The sequence below is a fragment of the Artemia franciscana genome, chromosome 18, assembly GCF_032884065.1.
Source record: "Artemia franciscana chromosome 18, ASM3288406v1, whole genome shotgun sequence".
In the NCBI taxonomy this organism is placed as follows: domain Eukaryota; kingdom Metazoa; phylum Arthropoda; class Branchiopoda; order Anostraca; family Artemiidae; genus Artemia; species Artemia franciscana.
In genome coordinates this window covers 25,315,535-25,341,273 of record NC_088880.1, presented here as the reverse complement: position 1 = coordinate 25,341,273, position 25,739 = coordinate 25,315,535, and the positions used below count along the sequence as shown (strand labels likewise).

Sequence of the window (25,739 nt, the reverse complement as noted above, 5' to 3'; positions counted from 1 at the left end):
TCACTAAATATTACGAAACAATTTTAACTCCCTAAAACACTCAAGAAAGCTTAGTTTCCAGAAAAGCCCTATTTTTTTCAGAATTAAGAAATTAAAAGGAAATATCACCGAGCTAGTTTGTTTCAAACAGTATTTTCAAAATATGTTGCATAAACCGCGAACCAGTAACCTTCGTTCGTTCTAAATTTTGATGAACCAGACTGTACTTTCAAATAAAACAATATCTAATAGGTCAAATCATAGAATAAACATAAATAAAATAATAAAACTATACAGATAATAAAAGCAGAATATTGCTGTAGACATGATAATACATAATGCATCAAATGCTTAACTAGGGAAGTACTCCCTGGGAAATGTTAACGGACAGGAAGAGCTTTTTTCCCATTATTTATTTTGATTTTGGTTGCAATCGAAACCAAAAATCATAATAAACACTTTTCTCAGAAATCAGTAATTAGCTTCAAATGAGCAGTTCAGCAGGTGATTAGTTATTCAGCATTTAATGATAGCCAATTGGACGCCAACGCGAGTACGCCTTTTTGAAGTTGTAAAAAAAGCCCCTCCCGCCTCCCTTTGTCCCTCTTAGATCCTCACCCTCCAGAGAAGCGGCTATGAAATTCCCAAAACTGACACAAGTTTACTCCAGGCCACAGCGTTATTCTCGAAGCTTTGTGCCAAGTTTTGTTCATTTTTTCAAAATTCTTTGCTCGTGTGCTTTGACAAATGCGCGCATAACTTTTGCACTCGTTGATGAATTTGTCTTGTGGTGACTGTATTTTTATAGTATTTTTTTATTTTATAACTAATTGATTGACTAAAAGATACCGTGTCTGAGCCATGCCTATGAGAGTGTATCTTGTATACCCTCTCAATATTTTACTGGCAAAGTCCTTGACTGACTATCAACTTAGTACTGCCAAAGGGATACTCAAAATTATGGACTATTAAAAATACTTCTCTATTCTACATCATATTCATTACGTCATGGTTAGTCATATTACGTTTGAGCTACGCCGTAGTCACACAAATTAATAAAAACTAAGATTTTTGAATGGCATTAATTTTCTTTATTTTAACGTTAGACAAGTAAAATATTGAAATAGCAAAATTTATCTGAAAAGTTTATACATACACTAATTTGTTCCCATGCATTGTACTAATACTATGTCTTCAATCTTTTTTTGGCAGATTCATCATAATGATAGAAAAATTGCTCTTCGAAGATTGTATTTTCTTTAATACAAAAAAAAACTATGTATTAAATCTTAACTCTGACTGATCAGTCACAAATTTTATTCTTGAAATTCAAACGTTGTTCAACTCGAGAAGTTGCGGACGGAAAAGTGACAGGCACGGCTGTCCTACTTAATTTCCATTTTTGTAACCAGTGTGCTATAATGCGGCCCCGCATTAATCTACCTTCACGATTTCAGCTTCTTTTTATTTTGACAGAAGAAGTGCCATCACTAAACAATTTAACAGTTACAATTCTACAGACAGCTTGAAGCATTTTCTTTTTGTGAAAAATTTATGTTTATTTTCCTAATTACTAGTTATTAAAGAATCACAAAAGAATTGCTAGTAAATAAATAGTCCACATGAGAAGACTTTTCTAGCACCACCTAACATTATTCTTGCTTAATTCAAGAAAGATGGTGCTTTAACAGCGTTCAGTACTACACAACTAGCCATAGAGCCAGTCGAACGATGGTCATAAAAAAGAGAAAAACAACAGTAGCGTTACTGGTTTGTGACAACTAGAAAAAACTATTGCATCTCCTTCCCCCAAAGTTCTGAGTCCCCTTAACACCACCCCTCCCACCACCAAAAAACACTTTTTTAAGTTTCAACTCGATCCCAGAATCGTGAGACAGAACAAGGCACACTTACCAAGCTGTATATAAGATTCATCCCTTTGGATGGAACCTACCAAGTTCGTGCAACCTCCACAATGATATATAGTCGATTGCCCCGGATAAAGGAGAAAAAAAAGCGCATACCCCTTTGTTAGGATCCAAAGACCAAATTACTCTGATCTCCGAGGAAAGTGTTACCCATCATATAGCATTGGGTCGTAATCTCGCGACTGGCTATTAGATGATAAGTGTTGCGGATATTTAAGAGTTATATAAAGTGAGAGTTTATCCTAAAATTTGACGAAAGTTTAAACCTTTTTTTTGGCAGTCATGAAACATTCAGGATCTTCAATTGCTTACATAGACTTTGACAAAATGTGAAGCTAATGAAATTTGCAACAAGCATTCCGTTGCATAAACATTCCACAATTTCTGATCTCCTGTGGGAATGTACAGAGGCATAATTCCTGTGGGGATCGTAGCTGCACAGAGGTGTAATTTCTAGATGCAGTAAGGTATACCGAGAATGATCGTAAAGAAGAAGCTAATAATGGAACTTACACACATGAGCAGAATTTTCCCTGGGGAGGAGGTCAAAACACAAAAAAAAGCAGATTTGATAACTATTTTTCAGGAGGTATGCATCAAAGCAATCTCAGAAGAAAATCCTCCTATCCCCCTTCCTATGTGGTCAGGTATGCCGATAATGATCGTAAAGAAGAAGCTAATAATGGAACATACACATAAAATCTTAATAGAAAAATGAATTAGTTTTGGAGAAAAAGTTTGAAAAAAGAAAGAGAAAATGAAAAGGGAAAAGAAAGAGATAACAAGAGAAAGTGACCTCGCGGAAAACAGTTGGTCCACTTAGTTTTTGCTTATCACCACAGATATAATTTTTTTTCCTTGTTATAATTAATTATTTCAAACGTTACCAATAATAATAGACTAAAAATATTTTGAATATTATTGTCTTCACCTTTAAAACATCAACTGGAATGTGATTTTGTCAAGTGGACTATTGCCTATTATTTCTGTATAAATCTACATTAATATTTCAAATGCAACAAAATATATGATGAACCTCTGGAAATGGTTCTTCATATGAAAAGAAAAACGGGGTACTACAATTTAAGAAAGTAACTAATTATCAACAGCATATTCCAAAATATAAGACCAAATCCTTTTTTTTTACAATTTTTCGTCTGGCATTAAGTGGTAAAACCAAACACAACAACACATATTTGTATTTCGTACATTTTTGAGATGGGTTCATTCTTCATTATTCTGGTTTCCAAATTTGGTTTAGGCTACAGATTCACCAATAGGAGGATGAAGTTCAACAAATCAAGCAAATCTATAATATTGCAATTAAAAATGTGTTTTTTTAATGCTGGGTTGTTAAAAGAGTTTAGGCTTGTTTATAAACTCTTATTGATATTACACAGCTCAGAAATATTCTATTTAACTTACCATGACGTATTTCAATATGCACTGTCTAAATAAATAAAGAGAAAATTGGAATTCGTAAAATATTTCCAGATTATATCAAAGGGGGCCCAAACCATAATACGGATGCCCCTAAACAAAAAAAAATTACCTTCATAAGAGGCCGAGAGAGGCTCATTTGCTCAAAGGTCAAATTCAGATCAAAAAAAGCGTTTTCTTCATCAAAGAAACCTTCATCACCCAACTCTTCGTCTTCATTTGAGGTTTTCTTTTTGGCTCTTTTCAGGATGTTCTCTTTTGTCCTTATTATATCTATAAATATAAATACAAAGCTGAAGAGTAGGACTGTGTTAACCGGTCAGCGATACATAACATTCACTATAGGTATAGCAGGGCCAGTATCGATATCAAAAATGAATATCGGACCACGTTGTAGACATTTATCGATTCATCTTTTTTTCATGAAAAATAAGCCTTTCATGAAAAGAAAAGGGCTTAGTGGATTTTATTTCAAAACTAAGAGTTTTCGTACAGGAAAGGGTTGGTACTAAATATGTTATGATAACCAAACTAGAAGCTGTGAAACTTGGAATAAGATACTCCATTGTTGATAGATTCTATTAAGCAAAATATTTTGCTGTATCATCACAACTCTAACGGTAGTACTGACGGTAGGTCATATTAACTGTGTTTTCCGTCGAATATCGGTAATTCCAGAAACTGTCATTTAATTACTGTATTTTGACAAAATACTGAAAAAGCTTCCAAAAGAGAAACAAACAGTAAAGAGACAAAAGTTTCCGAAAAGGAATCCTATAAAACCTTTTTCAACCGCAGAAATTAATTTTGTTTAATTTTCTTGTATGATAGACGGGTGGGTTTTCAAACAGAGGACATCATTGCATCCAGGTATATTCTAGAATCCTGAATTAGTAAAGTTAGCCTGAGATTAACTAATAAATCCCGTAAGGTTTCCAGTACCTTACTGCAAGGCTGGTCCACATGGTTGCTACTTGTTCCTGTAAAAAAAGACCCTCAACTGAAACTATGCACTAGCAATGATCGCAGCAAGCCACGACAGGTATGCTAGTATATATATTTATATACTATAAAAGAAAAAATTAACATTACATAACTGGACCACGCAATGCATATTATCGTTCAAATGAAATCCCGCGATAGGGCTGGCATATTATCAAAAGCGGTTCAACAAGAGGCCTTACCAAGAAATAACCACCAAGAACAAAAAAAAAAGAAATACCACGGTCAAGTAATGCGTCAGTATATATGCTAAAGTTTTCATAACGGAATCACCGCTTCAATATGGCCTCCCTCTTAAAATAATCAAAACCCGATGATAGGCAGGCTAAATTTACTAAAGTTATACATTTTCAGTAAACGGCACAAAACCACGCAAATTCGGTAAACAGTTAGTTCGAGTCTTTCGAGCTTCAAAAACGATTTCGCCCTAGATACAAAGTCCACATTGTGCTGTATACATTATGCTTGAGTTATTTTGCGTCAGAAAAAGTTGAAATTATAAAAATTCAGAAGACTCAGACTTAAGACTTGAGCACTTTCTATTGTAGTAGCCCTGGAACCAGGCATAAACACCGTCAGCATTTTTTTTTTTAATATATAGAGATCTTACTTTACCTTTTTTAAGATCCTCATTTTCATCATCTTCATAGTCTTTCTCGCCTGAAGCAGTGCTTTCTCTTGCAGTCTACAAGGTATTAAAGAGAAATTAAGGATTGAAATGGAATATAAATATACTGTTAAAGAAACCATCCTCCTTTTAAATCTCGGAAGCCGATTAATAATTTTCAGGGTCAATTGACTTTATAATGACATAAGTTTAACTTGAATTTTTGAAGGGAAAAAATTGTCATAAATGCCACAAAAGCTTACAAAATACATAGAAGGTTCAAGGACACATTGAAAGAAATTTTCAGTCATACACCAATACGACCCGCCATTATTCCCCTAAGAAATAAGTTTGCAATATTTTTAGGGGGGGGGGATCAAACCATAAATAAGTGGATTTGAATGCCACTGTTTTTCAATCGGGTAAGTTAGTTCAGAAAATCTCTGAGTAGAAAACTCTTTGCCTAAAGATACGGAATATTTTGCCATTACTGTTGGATCTATTTTACTTTACTTAACTTGCTAAAGTAAAATCAGTGAATCGCGTGAAATAAAACACATTTTAGCCTGTTGATCCCGAAATTTTTTTTGGGCAAAAAAAAATATATATAAAATAACTAAGAAAACCAAGAGAACAAGGGTGATTTTCAGCCAGTTGAATAAAGGAAGCGAAAAAACAAAACCCGATATTTCGGAAGGACTTTCGCAAATCCCTCCTCAATGCTCAGACACAGAAAAAAAACTCTGAAAGTTGGTTTTCCAAGGGAACAAAGGGCTTGAATAAACTATGGGAGCCCCTACCTAACCGGTGTCACGGTAATATATTTCTGTTCTTTCCTATATATAGTCCTATAGTAGAATCCAACAGAAATCATTAAAAAATGAGAGGATTTATTAGATAATACTGAGAGATAAAGGCAAACTAGGCAGCATCTTGGAACAGACAATTTTAATGATTAAACAACCCTAACTTGATACTAACACTTTAACTCTACTTTTAAAGGGTTCTCTTTAGTGTTCAGCGTCTAGGATCTTGCCTGGCCCTGAGATTGTTTACAACCAAAACAAATGTGTCGTAACAAAAAATAATACCTTGAAGAGACATACAACAGAATTGAATTGACAGAAGACGACCATTAGAAGTGTCTCCTTTGGCCAAACACATATGATCAATGGTGACCATGCATTAACACACTGGGCCACTGAACACTAAATTTGGTGTTTGAAAAACCACAATATCCCTACTCACACACAATATATAATAATATTAATTCCTCTAATGATACGTTATAATATTATAATGTTATAATTTATATTAATGTTATATAATATTAGTATTATATCTAATATTATATTCCAAAGCAACTAATCTCTTTTGTCGCTCTTTTTAGCTGTTTGTTCAAAAAAATAATCAATGACAGGGTAAAAATTAAGCAGTCTTACTTCGTTTCCCAACTTTTTCTCACTCCGAATTTTTGCAATGGCATCCCCAGTTCGAGTTGAAACGTTTCGCTTAATATATTTACTAATGTCATCCCACGGATCAGCATTGTATTCTGAAACAGAGTCAACAAACGTGAAGTCATCATCAAAGTCTTTATGCTTTTTCATTGACTTCACCTTTTTCTTCTTAGGTTGTAGCTAGAAATAAAATTTTCAATTTAGTTTCAAACGAAAGAAAACCTGAAAAATAAATATACTCCTACAATTATTTAATAAAAATGCTAAAACCAAAATTATGTCAGGTACTAAATTCCAGTTTCTTTTCGTTAAATATAGCTCTGAGGCATCGCAATCAAAACTTTAGGAGGGGAGGGGGCAAATATTTGTAACGACTGGTCTGCTTGCTTCTTCCAACCTTGACTGATATTTGGCAAATCGCAACCAAATGAGGAAAGTCCCAAAGCTCCGCACAACAATGTCAGAGGCAACAATATTTGCCTGGTCTTTAGTAAAGAGCCATGTGCCTTCAAATTATTATTTATTTTCCTGGCCACTTCCTATGGAGGAAATGGTCGTAGCAACTTAGAAGCGGCTCCTTCGATCAGAAATTGAAAGATCTAGTGATTTTTTAAGGGCACAAATAGATAGAAGGGCAACCATCCTCCTTCCATGCCCTTTTCTGCTACCTAGCCCTATTAACCTCTATAGTACCGGGTCAAAACTTTGAGATAGTAATTTTGCCCAGAAGAGTCGATTGATCTAATAAGTATACTTCCAAGACTAACATCACTACTCCAAACCTCAGGGACAATGACTCTATATTATGTATTCAATCCATTGTTTAGATATATGTCTCAGCAAAGAAGATGGGCATGTTTTATCTCTTGGGGGATCAAATTGAAGCTTTCAGGATGCGTTGAAGGCAGAAGGAGCGCAAGTAGACCTCAAATTTCGGCATGGTGAAGGAGCTAAGGGAACATCATTATAGACTAAGTGTATTTAGTTCATTAAAATATATCAACAATATCTCGCGAACGAATTGGAGGGTGGAGTTGAAAGTTTTGGGTACTGCTATGAGATGGAGGAAGAGGGTGGGATTATACAAAAGGACTTCGAAGTCTGTTTTGGGGAAAGGGGTTAAAGTCATTTTATTTCCAATTCACCAAAACGTTTTCACACCATAAGCTCATTTTAGCACCTATAATTTATAAAGGATTAAGTACCAAGGTAAAACTGAATACACTAAAACTAATAAACTAAAAAGACTATGTGTTGCCATGTTATCAGAACAGCATATACGCAATATCTCGGGAATTCCTGGAGTATCAAATCAAGACTTGGGGGGGGAGGTCGGTTGGACCTTTAATTGTGGACTGGAGGAGAGGGCAAGAAGGGCTAAAAAAGTTTTCCCTAATTTATCTAAACGTTTTGTCTTAAACATTCCATAAAGCATAATCAAATTCATGATTAAGTAGCAAGGTAAATCAGATGACGCTTTATGCTAACAGATGGTCAAGAAACGGCTTTCAAGATCAAGTTGAAATTTTCAGGGAGTATTGGGGGGAGGTATACATCGAATCTTGACTGGAGTGAGGAGGCAGAGGGAAGGGTCCAAAGATTCTGGTCTTGAATCTGTTTTAGACTTTGGAACTTCAAGTCCCTTTGAGCATTTCATCCAAAATTTAAATTGCTTATTGTTTCTTATTTCTCATTTTACTTCTTATGCAAAAGAATGAAAAACTTCACAAATATTCCTAATGTTAGCCAATAATAAATAAAGCACTGTCAATAGAAAAACGAACAGAAATTCCTTTGAAAAACAAAGTTTTCAAACCAAAAATAAAGAATCACATTAAAATTAAGACAAGGAGAAATAAAACACTACAACAGTTTAAACTTAATAAAAACAAAAATTACAATGAATAAATAAACAAAACGAACAAAACGTGAACAGAACAATAACATCAAAAATGCTATAGATGAATAAATAATTTTAAAACAAACAGATATTAAAACGAATAATAAAGTCAAACTTATATGAATAGAAACTATCATAAACAAGAGTGAAATGTTTGGAGTTAGTCATAACTTATAACTGACTCCAAAGCCCTCTTTGTGTTCAGTTTTACTTAATTATTCATTTTAATTTCTAACCATTTTAAGGTTTATCTGTTCATCTATAGCAGTACGTGCCAGACTACGTGCCAGATGCTGCTGGAGCCTCACATACAGTCACTGGCAGCATCACTGACCAAAAATTAAAGAAATAAAATTAAAAATAGAAGATATTTCCCAATCCAGGAAGTTCAATGAAACTCGTAAAATCCTAATAGCAAATAAATATTACAATAATTGATTCACAGTTTTTAATTGGAGTTGCAGACACCCCCAAACATTGATGAAAAGGAAGGGATTTTTTTTTGTCATTTCAACCTCCCTATTCTGGAAATATAAGAATGCCCATCCCTTCATAAGAATCGCAAATGTGAATACTTCTTGAGCAGTGGTGCTAATTCACAAAAAAGTACGGGGGATGCAAAGATTTTCTTTCTATTTTTTTTTTTTTTTTTTTTGAGGATAAAAAGAAGGTATTCTTCAAAATGTAGGGGGGGGATTCCATTTTCCATTTTTCTACTTTTGAATAATAATATCAATAAAGTATTAATCAAGATATAGGGGGCAATTACCCCCCCCCTGTCCCTCTTGTTCTGATGTTACTCAAAGGATAACCACCTGATACACTTTTGATGATACCAGTAACCTGGAAATGTGTTTTTTTTTTCCTTTTTTACTAAGAGAAGTTTCATAAAATGTGGGAGATATGAAGAAACAAGAAATACCTCTTCATCAGAATGAGAATCTTCATTGGCAGCTTCTTCATCACTAGACAGGGTTGGAATTAGAAATGGGTCTTTTACTGGTAAAGGCATCACAATGACTTACAAAACAATATGTTCTGAAATTAAAATACACAAATAAAACATAAATCACTAGATTTTTAGTTCATAGAATTACAAGAAAATACAAAACCGCCCAAAATTGGCAATGACAAAATGAGTGCTTCCTTGTGTACTGCACTTTGGGGATGGGAATTACAGGGGCCATTAGAGGGAATATATGGGCAATTAAAAAGGGGCAATAAATTTTTTATTTGCAAACAAGTATCACAAGCAAAGAATGCCAAGTTTGTGTCTAAAAGCATACAAAAAACCATAAAGAAATTCAAGGTGGTTAGTAGGCCAATAAGTTAACATGGTACTAACATGATAGTAAGACAACCAGCTTGTTGATTACACCATTGCAAACATGGGTATTGCTGTTAATTCTAAAAGTAAAATTTAACATGCACCTGTGTCTAGAGTCAGTTTAAATTAGGTAGGGTAACTTAGAAAGGGTAAAAAATAGGAAGGGTAACTACCTTCCATGGATTGTAGTTATGACATTGACAGACTCAAGGATTGGATTTTGATAATTTTTTCAAAAAACAGTAGGGTATGAAACTGCACAGTCTAGAATTTAATAACAATGATGATGCATTTATTTCCCAAACAGACACATAAAACTGTCGAGTGCAAATAAAAGAGAGAGAAAAGACAAATAAGCAAACAAATAAGAAAGCACAACATAAAACATAAAAAGTACTGAGAACAAAATATAGAAGATGAATGGAATTCTTTTATAAAAATGGTTTGGGAAATAGCAAAAGATGGTTGAGGGAGAAAAGTCAAAATACAGCTAAGAAAATTAGCAAGAACCCCTCAACATTGGTTGACAAGAGAACAGGTCTATAAAAGAATTGTGTCAGTGATAGATCTTTTGAGAATAATAGGAAAGTAAGGTGAGAATAAATTATGCAGAAAAGAATGAAAAATCTGTCAGGAATTTGGAAGGAGTTATTCATTAAAATAATTGAAAGGAATAGGGCTTCAGCAGGGATAGCATAATATATGAGATTTTAAAATATGGTGGTTGCAAAATTAGAGATGAATTGTTGAAGATTATGCATCCAATTTTTTAAAAGGGGAAAAATATAGTGACTTCAGGAAAACCAAAATTGAACCCTGGTACTTATCTCTTACAACCACCACACTCCAAGCTCTTGGAGATAATCAGCTTAGCAAGAGAGGGATAAACTACAATGTATTTATATTTTGATCAAATATTTTAGTTGACATTTTGATTAGGTTAGGATAGAAACCATTTAATGTAATGTGTTCCAGGGCACCTAATTTTCATAATTCTCTGTTGTAATTTCCATTATTCTGTCACTAAAGTATTTTATTTTCATGATATTTGGGTACATTTTATTAGAATTGACCTAAGTTCACTTCTTGAGTGAGGTGGTTATAAGAGATAAATACCCAAACCCTTTATGAAAAGATTATATATTTTGAATGTGGTAATTAAAAAGGCATTAGCCAGGTTTAAGGAGGAAGTAAATTACTTCGATGATACTTTTAGACTAGTGATGATACTGCAGATAAAGCTTTTAGAGAGGAGCAGTGTGCTTTTAGGAAGAAGAGTAGATGCTTAAGTTAAATTTTCACTTTGAAACTAACACTTGAGAAAGGCCTGAATCATCATATCCCTCTACACCTCAACTTTAAAGATTATAGAAAGGCCTGATAGAAAAGCTGATAGAGAAAGGCCTTTAGAAGCTGATAGAGCTTTAATAAAAAGCTTTAGTAACGGTCATATACTTATATAGTATGACATGCATGTTCATTAAAGTGAAAATAATATTGATGTGGGGTTAGTAGGTGGTTTAGTGTAGACTCAGAAGTTAAGCATGGTTGTTTCTTCTCCCTATATATATAGATTATTTTTAATAATTTTATCCTATGGAATATGGACTTTCCTATCAAGTATGAAAGCAAAAATCTCCTGGGTTTATAGTATCCAGATGACTAGGGATTTTTCAGCAAAATGTTGGTGAAATGAATAAAATTATAGAAATTTCAAGAGTTCAGGGTGCAGGGACAGGTTTGAAAATTAATGCAAAGAAGACTAAGTTACTTAGACAAAGAATTAATGAAACTGAAAAGGAAATTTTGGTTAGCAAGAAGATTGATAAAGTTGATTGCTTCACCTACCAGGGCAGTAATTAGTAGTAAAGATGATGCATACAGTAAAGATGCAAAAAGTATATTACCCCAAGATACAGGGTATTTTTTGACAATAGAAAAAATAAGACAATTCTGCAAAATAAGTAGTGGTCATGACAGTGATAAAGTGTAGCAACGTAATTTAGAAGGCTGATAAGATCCGTTAAATGTTTTCCGATAGAACTGTCTATTGATAATTTTAGGGTCTTGCTTGACTGACTGAATATTAAACAATAGGATAAACAATGAATATCAAACAATATTAAACAATTATTCTAGATGACTGTATGAGGGTCCTTATTGAATGAACATGAAGATTTCATTTTTCTCAGCTCAACTAAATAAAAGTTGTATCATGAAACCTATGTTTCTCCACACTTGATGAAATTTTCAGATATCTTTCATATTTTAGTATGCATGAATTACAATTATAAGCAGGAACGAGTCACTGGGGATTCTATTTAAGGTGATTCAATACCTTACAGGATCAACCTATCTTATCCTTTGAAAACTTTTTAATTTGTGTGGCCATACTATTTAAAACTGGTTATACAGTCTAGCCATAACTTAGATAATAGATCAAGATGGATTACTGAAAACTAAAAGCTGACAACTACTTTCCCCCAAATCTTAGAGGACCCCTTCAGTTTCTCTTGTTTGTGCCAGATATTCAGTGTTAATAAAACTTATATTCCAGAAGCTGAATGATATTTGTATTATGAATCTTAGAGTTTTCTGCCCCTGATCCCATCATAAAGCAATCTTATGAAGTAACTCTGGTTCAGTTTCTGGATGCTCAACCTGATGGAGATTTTTTGGTCAGTGCATGTTCTGTTGAAGATGCCATCCAAAAACTAAAATCAAAATGTTCATCTGGTATTGACCAAGTTAGTGCTATTCATTTGAAATACAGGGGAAAACTTCCTATGGCTCATCTGTCTCTGCTTATGCAGATAATTTTAACTCAGGGTATTTCCCTTCTTCCGTTTGTATTGGAGACCTGACTCCTATTTCTAAAAAAGGAAAATTTGAAGTCCATTGTACATCATTCCACGCTATTACTGTAGCTACATCCCTTTGCAAGCTCTGAGTTACTATTTATTAGGGAATTCGAAAGTCTGCTATACCCCTCCATACCAGTTTGGATTCAAGTGAGGTACTGGGAGTGTTGATGCTTTATCCACTGTTGTGAATGCCCTGATCGGTGAGGAATCACCTGGAGAAAGTTTTTTTGGGGGTACACAATGTCAGACATGCATTTGACTTTCTTATCCATGCAGCAATACTTTTGAAAGCTGGTAAATTTGGACTGAATCTGGTCATTATTTGTTCTCTTTGACATTTATATTCAAGACTTCATATCCACCTGAAACTACCCCCAGATAAAGGAATTCCCTAATTCACATAGACAAATAATCCCAGTCAAGAAAGGAGTCTGTCACCTCTTTTATGTTTTTGAAGCACAAAGTTTGTGCCATCCTTCATTGATTTTGTTTCCTGTAAACCTTTCCTTGATATGTTATGCTGATGACATCCTAAACTCTTCAATGTATTGGCATAATTCTTGGAATCCTTGAGACAGAATGTCAGAAAGTTGGGCTTGTATTCAACTCCTCCAAATCTGATTTAACTGGAAAACAAATTCCTCTGCCTCTTCCATCATGCTTGGATCTAGCTCTGTCCAAACTATACATCACCTTATGTATTTAGGTTTGCCCATTTCTTCTTCTATCTGTCACACCCAAAACTCCTTCTTGAACAAATCAGATATAGAATCTCAGCAGCTTCTGCTTCCATTGAATCATGTAAACTTTGATTTAATCTGTCATTTTCTAGCAAATCTATATAATGTTATTGCCCTTCCCCATATTCTCTACACCACACACTTCCGGAAACCCTTAACTAAAACTAACAAGAGTAGAATCCAATCCATGTTCTTTCATTTAACCAAGTACCTACTTCATCTACCTCTGTAGCATAGAAATTTGCTCACTATTACAAAATTCATGGTTGCTGACCCAGATGTTACAGTTGCTAGAAGGATAGCAAAACATAATCAAAATTGATGGGAACTTAAATGATTGGTCCCACATTCTTAAGCAGCAATGTATTGTGTTTTTTTCCAATGCTCTGTCTTGTTGTGTTTTAATTGTGATGGGGGTTTTCAATATTTTTTAATAATAATAATTTAATTCTTGCATGATTGTTTAATGTTACTGTTCTGTAGCATATGTATTAGGTCATACCATTTTGACAATCTTTTTTGCACATATATTATGTAAATTAGATGGTGCTATTATTGTTTCTTAAATTATTTCTTTCAGCTCCCAGCTTGGACCCAAAAATCGTTTGTGTTTATTTGCTATAGAATAACTGATTCATATACTGCCATTTTAACAAGTACTGTGAATTTTAATGATTAGTTTGTCCCACAAATGGAGCCATATCTTGCAGTGGTAAGATAATAGGCACATTAGACAGTAAATGTTGCGTTTTCTTACAAGTCTTTTCTTTTCTTCTGGTTTCTTTTGTATATTTGCTTGTCTTGTATTTTGTGAGGTGTCTAATTGTTGTCTTTATTGCTTTTTATTTTGTTTTCTCTTGCTGCTTTGTCTTCTTGGTTTTGTATAATGGGTTTTCAAATAAATAAATAAATGATAAACAAATTATTAGATAGAGATAATTTCATTTTTTTTTTTTTAATTAAACAAAGCAGAATTTTCTTGATCTTTTTTCGACAGGTGACCTTGGATGAATCTATAAGGAGCTTCTGTCTATCTTGAAAAGTAGCCTAGCTGAACCATGTGAGAGAAAACTTTCTGGAATGAATCCACAGCCTTAATGATCCCCCATGAATATATTTCAAAATCCCTACCTCTACCCTCTAAAGGGCATAGAACTTTTACCTTTGTGCTATACCTTCACCTGTGCTACCAGTGAAACCTTGACCAATAAATTTACTGCTCAAGACAAACACAGTGAAAGCCTTATACCTTTTGAGCAATCTTGACTTATAAGGTATTGAAAATCTTTAAATCTATTTTTGAAATTTAGAGAAGACCCTTAATATAGCTTAATATCCAACTGAAATGCTTGGAATTTCATTTCCAAAATAGAGCCAGTAAAAAAGAGAACAAAAACTCAAAACTAAGGTAGAACATGTGTTGTCAAAGTTAGACAGATATGGATATGTTCAATGCAATCTCCTAAGCTTTAAAAATAAGGAAAGGGTAGAGAAAGCAGATTGACTGTACCTACCTGAGCCATATTTTAGGATCTAGATTCACTAAAGTCAACTATTTTCCAACATAGCAAGAGGTGCCTCAACTAGAACTCTGTCAATGATAAAATTAGAACCCTCAATTTTATGGAATCCCATAATTATTTATTTGCAATTACCTGTGCCAATATTTGTACTGCTTTATTAGAAAATAATTACAACAAACTAAAGAGGAATTGGAAATTTTTGCTAAATATTTAGTGGTTGGCCATATTTGAAGAAACATGCTAAAAAAATAAATGAGTATCACTAGATTCCTCATTCTTTGATATTTCCTAATGTTGTGGTCACTTTTCTGACATAGCATCACCCCTTCTCACTCTTACTTTAAAATATGCAGCATGTTTCTATTAATCACATTATAATGTTTTCTTCCATTATTATTTAAAGTCATTTTAAACATTAATTTTTATCTAATACTGGATCAATCAGACAAAACTAAATTTTATCTAGTCAAGACTGTAGAAACCCAAATAAACAAAGAACTTACATATATCATTTTTTTTTTTTTTTTCATATATATGATATTCAAAAATATCTTTTTTTTTTCACTGGAACATCACAAGGATGAAAAATCCTTATATCACTCCAAGCTGTAATTTAAGGTAAGGTAATCATGTGCTTCAATTAACAGACACATATATTATTAGGGTTATATCTGGGAACATCAGGGGGATAGGGTATTTTGATAGAAAAGTGACCATAATATTTTGAGATAGCATGAAATAAGGAATCTAATGATACTACTTTTGTTTGTCTAACATGTTTCCTTTGGAAGCAAACCACAAGATATTTATCAAATTTTTTATATAACCTTGATTTCAAAATATAATTTCCTGTATATAATTAAGAAAATTGCATTATAATTACTCTTACTCTTGGTATAACTGAGAGAACTTTCAATAGTCATTCCTCATCAATTGTTTCTAAGCTTTTAAAAAGTTCAATTACACCTAAGCTAGAGTTTGTTATGTGAATTGCCAGCCCAATTAATCAGATCAGAGGAATATAACAAAATACATAAAAGGTATTTATGATATTCCTTACCTCTTGCAGCTTAAAAATTGAATTTACCCAAAATGACTTATTGCTACAAGAGATAATATATGATTATGACATTCAAGTTGATCAACCACAAACAGCTTATCTTAAAGATCTTTCAACTAGATAATTCTTTAAGAAAAAGTGGACATTATCATTGACTTTTGTAAACTTGGAGCACTTGGAATTACTAACCTAGGAATAAGGTGAATATACTGCTTGATACCTTTTTTATGCTCTTTCAAAATACAGTAATTGATTTTCTTGGAAATTTAATTTTAAACCTTTACTATAATGTCAAAGATGATACCTTTTACTCTTATTTTGGATAAAGCTTGTATACTACTCATGTACATTTGTAGTTTTTTTTTTCTAGGAGGGGGGGGGCTGAAGACACAAAACCTATCATTACCAGCAAGTTCTATTGTACTTATGAGATCTTTATTAGTAAGTAATCAACAAAAAATCATAAATCATCAATAAGCTTCAGTATTAATCTTCTTGAATTAGAGCTAAATCTTTCAAAGACATTATGGAAAATTGCTTCTGGTTTGACTTTCTATTGTCATTCTACCAATTTGTGTCTAGCCTTTTCAGCCATCTACCTTTTACCAACTGCTTTTTCAGCCATCTACCTTTTACCAACTGCTTTCTTAGCCATCTACCTTTTTTCAACTGTTTTTCAGCCCTATCTAGGTTGAATTTGAAGTTCTAGGGGGGGGGGGGCAGCTGCCTCCTTTTGGATGCCTATGATACTAGTCCTACTGTTATTTTTCCTCTTGTTTTAACCAGTTTACCAGTAATGGAATTGACTGTGACAAAACTAAGAACCAGAAAACAACATAACTTGGATAATATATTTGCATGTGGTGGGGGGGGGGAAGCATAGTGGAACTGCAATTGAAATGTATTAACTATAATTACACTATATATGATGAAATAGAAACTGTTTCTTAACCCTTTTATATAGAACAACTAAAAATAGGAGAAAAGGACATCATGTTCAAGGGTCTATAATGGGCTTAAAATTCTACCTGTAAGTAAAGCCATTGTTTATATTTAAATAGAACATCAATAAATGTATTAAGTGGTGTTTTCACCTTATTCCCAAGCTAGTAATTCAAACAGCTTCAAATTTACCAAGAATTTTCAAGAAGCATGCCAACATGCAGTTGAGCAGCAAACTCTTTTGTAATTGGGTGGTAGGACTGTGGAAATTGAAAAACCAGGAGCCCTGCAGTTGCACACTACCTTCAATAGCTGATAACAGCAAGATCACTTTATTGGGTAAAATTCTAGTTAATTGACTTCTTGCTATCTTGGAAAGGGTTTAGGTTAGGAAAAATGAAACTTTCAGAAAGTATCTCCATGGAAGGTATTTTGAAGTAACTACCTCTACTCCTTCTTACTCTAGAGGGCCCTGTCTTTTGATGACCTTTAAAAACATGCATGTTATAAAAGTGAAATCTTGCTTTGTCTTAGTGGCACAGTAGATTTGACCTTAGCTTGATAATATGGGACCCAGAGATTGAATCATGCTGCAGGAATGCACTGCAGGGCTGACGCAGGGACCTTAGTAGTCAAGAAGCATTGTTAATTCTTAAATAATAATAATAAAACCTTGCTAAATAGATCTTCTGCTTAATTGAAGTACAACAAAATCGTTTTCAACTTCATAACTTTGCTCAATTTCATTTTATAAAGTTTTACAGATATGCAAATACATTTCCTAAATTTTGAAACAAAACATTTATATGGCTCAAAATTCTACTCAAATAACAGAAATTGCATTTTCAGAACTAAAGGTAGAGAAAAAGCAACTAGTAACTGAAAATTAAGGTAAAATGTTGTTTTGTCAAAATTTCAATAGACATAGACCTGTCATGTAGACAAATTTTAGGGCCCTCTAGAGAGAGAAGGCATAGATGTGGGTACATAAAAATTTCTTTCTGGGACATACTTTAGCCTATAGACCCATCCCTGAAAGTTTGATTTTCCTAGCCTAAACCCTTTCTGAAATAGCAAGAAGTCAATTAACTAGAATTTTACCCTTTATTGCTTGGAAGTGTGATTTAAGGTAATAAAAGGATGTAATTAACCTAATATTTGTGTTTTACACTGTACTAGGCCTGTGTATGAGTGATTTGACTTGTATTTAACAACAGTAAATTTCTGGAACAATAGTGAAAGTACGAAATCTAGACTTCTACCAAAAAACTGGACATAAGAATTGCAAACAAGAACAGTAATGTCAATACTCTTTCAGTTTCAATTTTCTGCGATAAATGCACGTTATTTCTGTCTTTCTTCTTCTTCTTTCTTAAGCGTTTGCGGATAAAGGCATTTGCGGAATACTCTTGATGGGTAACTAAAGCCCCGTCATGATTTGGCGGATAAACCAAAAGGCAAATCAACAATGTGAACGCAGGAATTGTGGTATTATTAGATAACACTGTTTACGATCAATTTTTTGTTACCTCGTGGATAAAGAACTCACAGATGACAAAATTGAAAAAAAAATATAGAAAACGTATCACAGTTCATACTATTGACTTACCAATAAAGTGAACATACCAATCGATGCCTTTTCTTATGCTCTTTGCGAATATAATAATCGCTTCTATTGTAACTTCAAATCTAAGCACTTTTTGAGCTCTTAAAAACGACGAATTTTTAATTGAAGTATGAGCTATCGGTCGTTTTCGAGAAATAATAATACATTTTCTAAGCGCCGTTTTCTCAGTCGTTCGAAAAAAATAATAATACATTTTTTCTGTGAACTGTGATACCTTTACCAAAAATATTATACAAATCTACAGCCGATTAGACATTTTAAATGAATTTCCTAATTTTATCAAAAATCTCAATTAGAAAAAAAAATTCAGAAGTTCTTGCAGCTAACCAATGATAAAACAATATCAGCTATGAAACAAATATATGACATCCCCAAAAATAGTTTTTCAAAGAAATACAAAGGTAGATTAAAGCAAAAAATAAGCAAAAACTAATTTGTATAATAATGATAATAATTTTAGTTTTGTCCGCTCATACAAAAAATGAGAATGATGGAGCAATACAATAGAAGAAAAGATAAAAAAAATAGGAGCACTCAGCTCTCAAAACAAAATTAAATAGTGACTTCTTTATTTACACTCGTATATTGGAAGTAGAGGCAAGAACTCGAACAATGTTTCAAACACCCTTTTTCTGCACTAGGTTCGGTTAAAAGTTAAAACCTATAGAAACTTGATTTTACCAAAAACGTGGAGCACAAATTACAAAAAAAAAGACTAAATGGAACCCAAGACAAACAGAAATTATTTTGAGTAGCTGCATCAGACATAAAAACAAAATGATAAGTGTGATTACATGAATAATTAAGGATCAATATAGCATATATTATTGAAAGTACAAACTAATGCAATACTAAATTTCAATGTTCAAATTTATAAGCAGATAATATAAACCTAAGGCTTGAAATTCATCGCATCTTAATGAAGATCAATAAGAAGCCTTTTAATTATGCCATGGACATGAAATGGTGTATTTTGGATTCAAGGATATATACATTTTAATCTTGGCCTGAATGGGATCGTACCCATATTATACAGCAGAAGTAAAAGAAATTTATAGCAACATCACTATGAGAAAAGACAGCTGAAATAGAAAAAATTAATGGATAATAGCCCCACAAGTACTTGAAAAGGGTCAAAACAGAAGAAAGAAAATTTATCGATTGAAGATTTAAAAACAGCTTCATACTAAAACGATTCAGAAGTTTTTACCTTGCTTTGAATTTTTTTTGGTGGACGCCTTCCAGCAATTTTCGAAGGAAAGATAGAGAAGTAAATAATAGCACAACATAATAAACAAGACTCAATAAACGGATCAAAACTTTTCTTAGAACTGATTCTCGGAAAACATGTTTGAGTTTCCTAAGAATGCCTAAATTTCTCAATATTTTCGACATTACAGAGTTGAGATGGTATCTAAAAGAAAGATTTTATTGAAGTGGATTCTAAGGAATTTCGTAAAACAACAAACGTATGCTGCTGTTACACATGCATTGGCTACTATCTCCTGAATCCATTGGAATTAAATCAGTGGCTTCAATTCTAGTGCCAGTGCATCTCTCTTTCTGTCGTATGCACAATTACTTATGATAGTGCAAATATACACATTGACACATGTGCCATTGCTCGTGCAACTATGTCTAAATTAGTCTTTATTGTTAATGCTATAATAATAATAATAATAATAATTTATTTATCACCCACTTCACAAAACAGAGGTTAAGTGGAGTAAAATACAAAAGAAAAACAGCAAAAGTAATACAAAAGAAACAAATTTAATCACATACAGGAAAAAGACGGATAAGGCGATGAAAACATCCTAGCCTATAAAGCGCTTCAATAGCTAGCTTCGCAGTTATGTTTTTAGTCATCATATAATCTTAACTTAAGTCAGAGGGTCATTTAATCTAACTCAGCCACATATTTTTTTTGAATAATTATAAAGCCAGAAGACGCTTCTTGAGGTTGAATACATCCATCTATTTTTTAAGGTTTTCAAGAGCAATTATGGTAAAAAAAAAATCAACTCAGTAATGCTCAAGCTATGTTTCTTACTACTACCACTACTACTAACAACTTACTGTAGCGCTAAGCCACTTGAGACCAACGGAGCTGCGCACGCTCCTCTTCCATTCCAATCTATTTAAAGTCTTCGTCTTTACAACCTCCCAAGGACTTACACTTTCCCCTAAATCTTTCCTCGCGAAATCCTCCCACCCCATTTGGAGAGGTTTGTTACGGTTTGTATATCCCTTAAACTTCAAGTTTGGACCAAAAAATGTATTGTTCAGTAACTTTGGCACCCAATATTTTTTTTTTCACCAGGAGCAACTTGAAGCACTGGAAGAGTGTAGAAACTATTTGCCCCAAGACTTGAGCGTAGGGATTATTATATAGATAGGGATATAATAAATAGGGATCATGCCACAGGTGCACAACCTAGGACATTCTGAATGAGATTGTACAAGGTGTATCTCCAAACAGAAAAGAGATTCTCATTAAAATCAAGCTTCCGATACCCGGTTCAATGTTCTGTTACATCTGAAATCGGATTAAAAATTTACTAATTTCGAGGTCCAAACGAGTCTAAGGTCAGGGTAGTAGCTTGCTAATTTCAGTGCCCTAGGGAAAAAAGACATCGTCTCACCAGAAGTTGAATCATTGTAAATTCCAGGACCCCGAAAGATTCAAAATTCCTGATAGAAACTTGATAATTGAAGTACCCAAAAAAGTGCGTCTCCCTTTGTGTAATGCAGTATTTTGTTTATTCTTAATTTTATGTACTAACGTCATCTAGAGTCAAGATACTAGTACTGCAACTACTAACAACTTAACGCAGCACCAAGCCGTCTGAGGCCAACACAGCTTTCACTTTCTTTGCATTTATTTTGTTTTCATATGATCTTTCACTCATAAAATTCTTGTACAAACCCCTTCTCCTCTTTATTAAACATGAAACATTTTATTTAATATTCCTAGCTGCAATCTTAACTTTTTTCCCTAAGACACCATCAGCAACTTCACAAATAGTTTTTCAGAAATTATTCCAACCATATTCCGCATTGTAAAATTTTAAACCATCAAGTCTAATATTAAACTGTTCATGGAAAATATCTCTCAAATTCTCATCCTGGAGTCTACCAACATCATAACTTCCAGGGAGGTAATTGTTCTTCCGAAATTTCAGCTTTAAACAAACCCTAGACACCACTAGTCAAGGCAGAAGCTTTCTAATGCTCACTGTATAAAAACTAAATAAAAAAAACTAGTTTATTTAACTGAAAGTAAGGAGTGACATTAAAACTTAAAACGAAGAGAAATTACTCCGTATATGAAATGGGTTATCCCCTCCGCAATCCCTCGCTCTTTACGCTAAAATTTTTAATTGTTTTAAAAATTAGAATTGTGGCAAAGAGTCAAACTTTAGCGTAAAGAGCGAGGGATTGCGGAGGGGACAATCCATTTCATATACGAAGTAATTTCTGTTCGTTTTAAGTTTTAATGTCGCTCCTTACTTTCAGTTAAAAAAACTAGTTTTTTTAATTTAATTCCTGAACGTTTTTGAATTAATGCAAGTTTGATTTTTGCTCTCCGTACATAAATTATTAAAATGAAATTTGCATATTAATTCTTTTTTTGGCTAAATGGCTTTCTCTTAGTTTTGATCAGACGATTTTGAGAAATAAGGGGGGGGGGGAAGGAGGCCTAGTTGCCCTCCAATTTTTCGGTTACTTGAAAAGGCAACTAGAACTTTTAATTTTTAACGAACGTTTTTATTAGTAAAAAATATACGTAACTTAAGAATTAACTTACGTAACAAACTTTTATATTCTTATATTTTTAATTATATATATGAGGAGGTTTGTCCCCTCGTTAATACCTCGGTCTTCCCACTAAATCTTAAGTTTTGTCCCAATTCTTTAAGAATGACCCCTGAATCAGAAAGGACGTAGAATAAATAGTTGAAATTACTAAAAATACTTTAGCATAAAGAGCGAAGTATTAATCTCCTCCGAAATACCTCGCTCTTTATTCTAAAGTATTTTTAGAACCCCTCATATGCATAATAATCTCTGTTCGTGTTAAGTTTTAATGCTACTCTTTACTTTCAATTGAAATACTTATTCATGTTTATATTTTCATTGTTTTTTTAATAGTAATGCTAGAAAATCCTGCGCCCTTTTCATTGAATTTCTGTTCCCCCATGAAATATTCCTCAAAGGAATGATCCTCCCACATAACCCCCTCCCCTCAACCCACACCCAAACCAAAAAAAATCCCCCTGAAAACGTCGGTACACTTCTCAATAACCATTACTGTATGTAAACATTGGTCAAAGTTTATAACTTGCAGCCCCTCCACCAGAAACTGTGGGGGAGTAAGTCATCCCCAAAGACATAGTTATTGTGGATTTCGACTATGCGGAACAAAATGGCTATCTCAAAATTTTGATCCGTTGACTTTGGGAAAAAACTGAGCGTGGGAGGGGGCCTAGGTGTCCTCCAATTTTTTTGGTCACTTAAAAAGGGCACTAGAACTTTTCATTTCTTTTAGAATGAGCCCTCTCGCAAAACTCTAGGACTACTTGGTCGATACGATGACCCTGGAAAAAAAACAAAAACAAACAAACAAATAAACACGCACCCGTGATCTGTCTTCTGGCAAAAAATACGAAATTCCACATTTTTATAGATTGGACCTTGAAATTTTTTCAGTAGGGTTCTCTGATACGCTGAATACGATTGTGTGATTTTCGCTAAGATCTTATGACTTTTAGGGGGTGTTTCCTCCTATTTTCAAAAATAAGGCAAATTTTCTCAGGCTTGTAACTTTTGATGACAAAGACTAAATTTGATGAAACTTATATATTTAAAATCAGCATAAAAATCCAATTCTTTTGATGTATCTTTTAGCATCGAAATTCTGTTTTTTAGATTTTCGTTTACTATTGAGCCGAGTCGCTCCTTACTACAGTTCGTTACCACGAATTGTTTGATTTAGTAGTTAGATTATTGCCGATTTCGACCCAAAACGACTTGCTAATTCCAGAATCCAAGAAAAAAAAAATGGAAGGTACAGTTGCGTCTCCTTGCATAATAGCTAGTGTTTAGACTTTAAGTGTTTTTTTTTTGTGAGCTAGGATCTAATCAAATAATAAATTGCTGTTCATCCACATGTATTTGTCTCAAGGGACCTTTAGATATTAGCCTTTTTAAATAGGCATTTTGTATTTATTATCTGTGTCGACTATGGAACTTCTTGTTTTGAATAATTAGAAACTAGTGACAAAATAAAGGTTTGTGTCCGTCTAAAATGCCTGTGTCACTCTAATACATCCCCTTCTTTTTTTTAGTTTATAGCCTTATGTTTTGACTCCTGGTGGGGAAGGTGGAGGTGATGTGTCAACTAATGAATAGGTACATGTTTCTGGCACCTAAACACAAAATTGACATCATGCCATCTAGAATACTATATCAGTCTTTGTGAGTGCTATTATTGGAGAGGGATTCCCCATTTGATGCCTGTTTTAGACAGTGGAAAACTCCAGATTAATTTGAAACGTGCCATCTACATTACCTTATTGATTTGCCTAAGCACTAAAAGATAGTGATCTGCTTCCCCGATTTTAAAAAATATGTATATTTCTTAAGTATCGAAATTAGCAAAGTGCTGCGCTGACTTTGAATAAAAACTGAATCGACCTGGGCACCAAGGACCCAACCCTATAGAATTTAAGTCTGATATTGTTGTTTAATCAATTTGTACTCATAGTAGGTGATAAGAACTCTTCACTTCTTTTCCAAAGAGTGTCTATCTTAATTTTTCCCAAGATGGTGTGGCAGTGGAAAGCACTTGCCTCCCGAAGATGGCAGTTGATGGCCGTGTACATAACTATTGCCCCAAAGTGCACCCCCAAAGAGACAGAAAGATAAATTCACGTCAATCAACATATTGCACGTCAGCATAAGTTACACAGTTATTCAAATATTTGAAATTTTCTGCTTCCTGATGAGCTTTAAAGTGATGCGTGGATAAATAGTTTTCTGGCCCTGGAAAACAAATATAAAATTGCACAATAAATATGTTTCAAGCCAATGGGGCTGAGCCTATAACATTTCTGGACGAGACTGCCTAATATGTCTATTCAAATGGAATTGAAGTCTGTAAAGTTTAAATTTTGAACTCAGAGCAGGTGATAAGAGCTCAAAAATCATTTCACTTGAATCTGTTTCTTACTTTCAATTAGGTCTACCTTGTCTAGATATATATATTCAGTTTAAATATATTTGCTGATGATTAAAGCTATTTTGCTCATGCAAATGTAAGATCTTTGTTTTCTTTGAAGATCAGCGACAACTTACTAATCTTATAAGACCGTCGTTTTCTTTAAATGAGAAAAATGCATGTAAATATCGTCACAAAGTGCCCCACAATTGGAGAGGCTGATTTAATGATTGGGAGAATAACGACAAAAACACTCAAAATTGCTGCCAAGACCAATTAAATTGTATTTCCAGGCAATGATTTTCAAGCACATGCAGTAAAAATTAATATGACTAATCAATTTTTATTGCTGGCTCATTATTCTTATTGCTCTATGTTCTGACTGAATAGAGTATTTTCACTGGTTAATTTTAAAATGCCTCACATGTAGATGAGCAGACAATCTAGGAGAGTAGCAGGGTTTCTTCTTTTTTTTAAGAGAACACCTGGAATCCTAAACGGGCTCCTTTCGGCTTCCTACGGCACTTTCTCACATTCAAAATACCTTGTACAAAATATATAATGCAACATTAAAATACAATTCAAGACATAATACATAATTTGATTGGCTTGTAAAAAGTTCAAGTACTCGAACTGCTTGTTCCCCGCAGTTTAAGGTCCACAGGCCAGCTGGTACCGTTATACCTCTTCCTGCGCGCTCAAGCTTCGGTTTGATATGGGTTTTATATTGTTTTGAAACTATAAATGAAAATATGAAATTTAAACAAGAGCTAAGAGCTCATATGGCAATAGCTCTAGTAAAATTTTAAGAATCAATAGATTGGTTTAAAAGGAAAATCAGAGGCTTAATGCCAGTCTGGATTTAAAATAAGAGCTCTGAGACACGAGGTCCTTCTAAATATCAAAATTCATTAAAACCCGATCACTCACTCGTAAGTTAAAAATACCTTTTTTTAAATTTTCTTTTCCCTTCAGTCCCCCAGGTGGTCTAATCGGGGAAAACGGTTTATCAAGTCAATCTGTGCAGGTCCCTGATACGCCAGCCAATTTTCATCGTCCTAGCACGTACAGAAGCACCAAACTCGCCAAGGCACTGGACCCTTCTGACTCCCCCAAA

The 25,739-nt window shown here is 33.7% G+C and overlaps 1 protein-coding gene across 1 annotated transcript in view; it reads right to left on the bottom strand.

Annotated features, from left to right (window-relative positions):
* The window catches only part of LOC136038802 (probable ATP-dependent RNA helicase DDX27), a 58,382-nt gene extending 40,209 nt beyond the window's left edge, over nt 1-18,173 (bottom strand). Inside the window, exons 1-5 of the mRNA XM_065722185.1 lie at nt 18,083-18,173; nt 9,239-9,354; nt 6,399-6,596; nt 4,965-5,034; nt 3,460-3,620 (exon numbers count right to left, since the gene is read on the bottom strand). Of these exons, the coding sequence (XP_065578257.1) occupies nt 3,460-3,620; nt 4,965-5,034; nt 6,399-6,596; nt 9,239-9,328 (519 nt within the window). The 5' untranslated portion in view covers nt 9,329-9,354; nt 18,083-18,173. The remainder of the gene's footprint in view (nt 1-3,459; nt 3,621-4,964; nt 5,035-6,398; nt 6,597-9,238; nt 9,355-18,082) is intronic.
* Between the last annotated feature and the right edge of the window lie 7,566 nt (nt 18,174-25,739).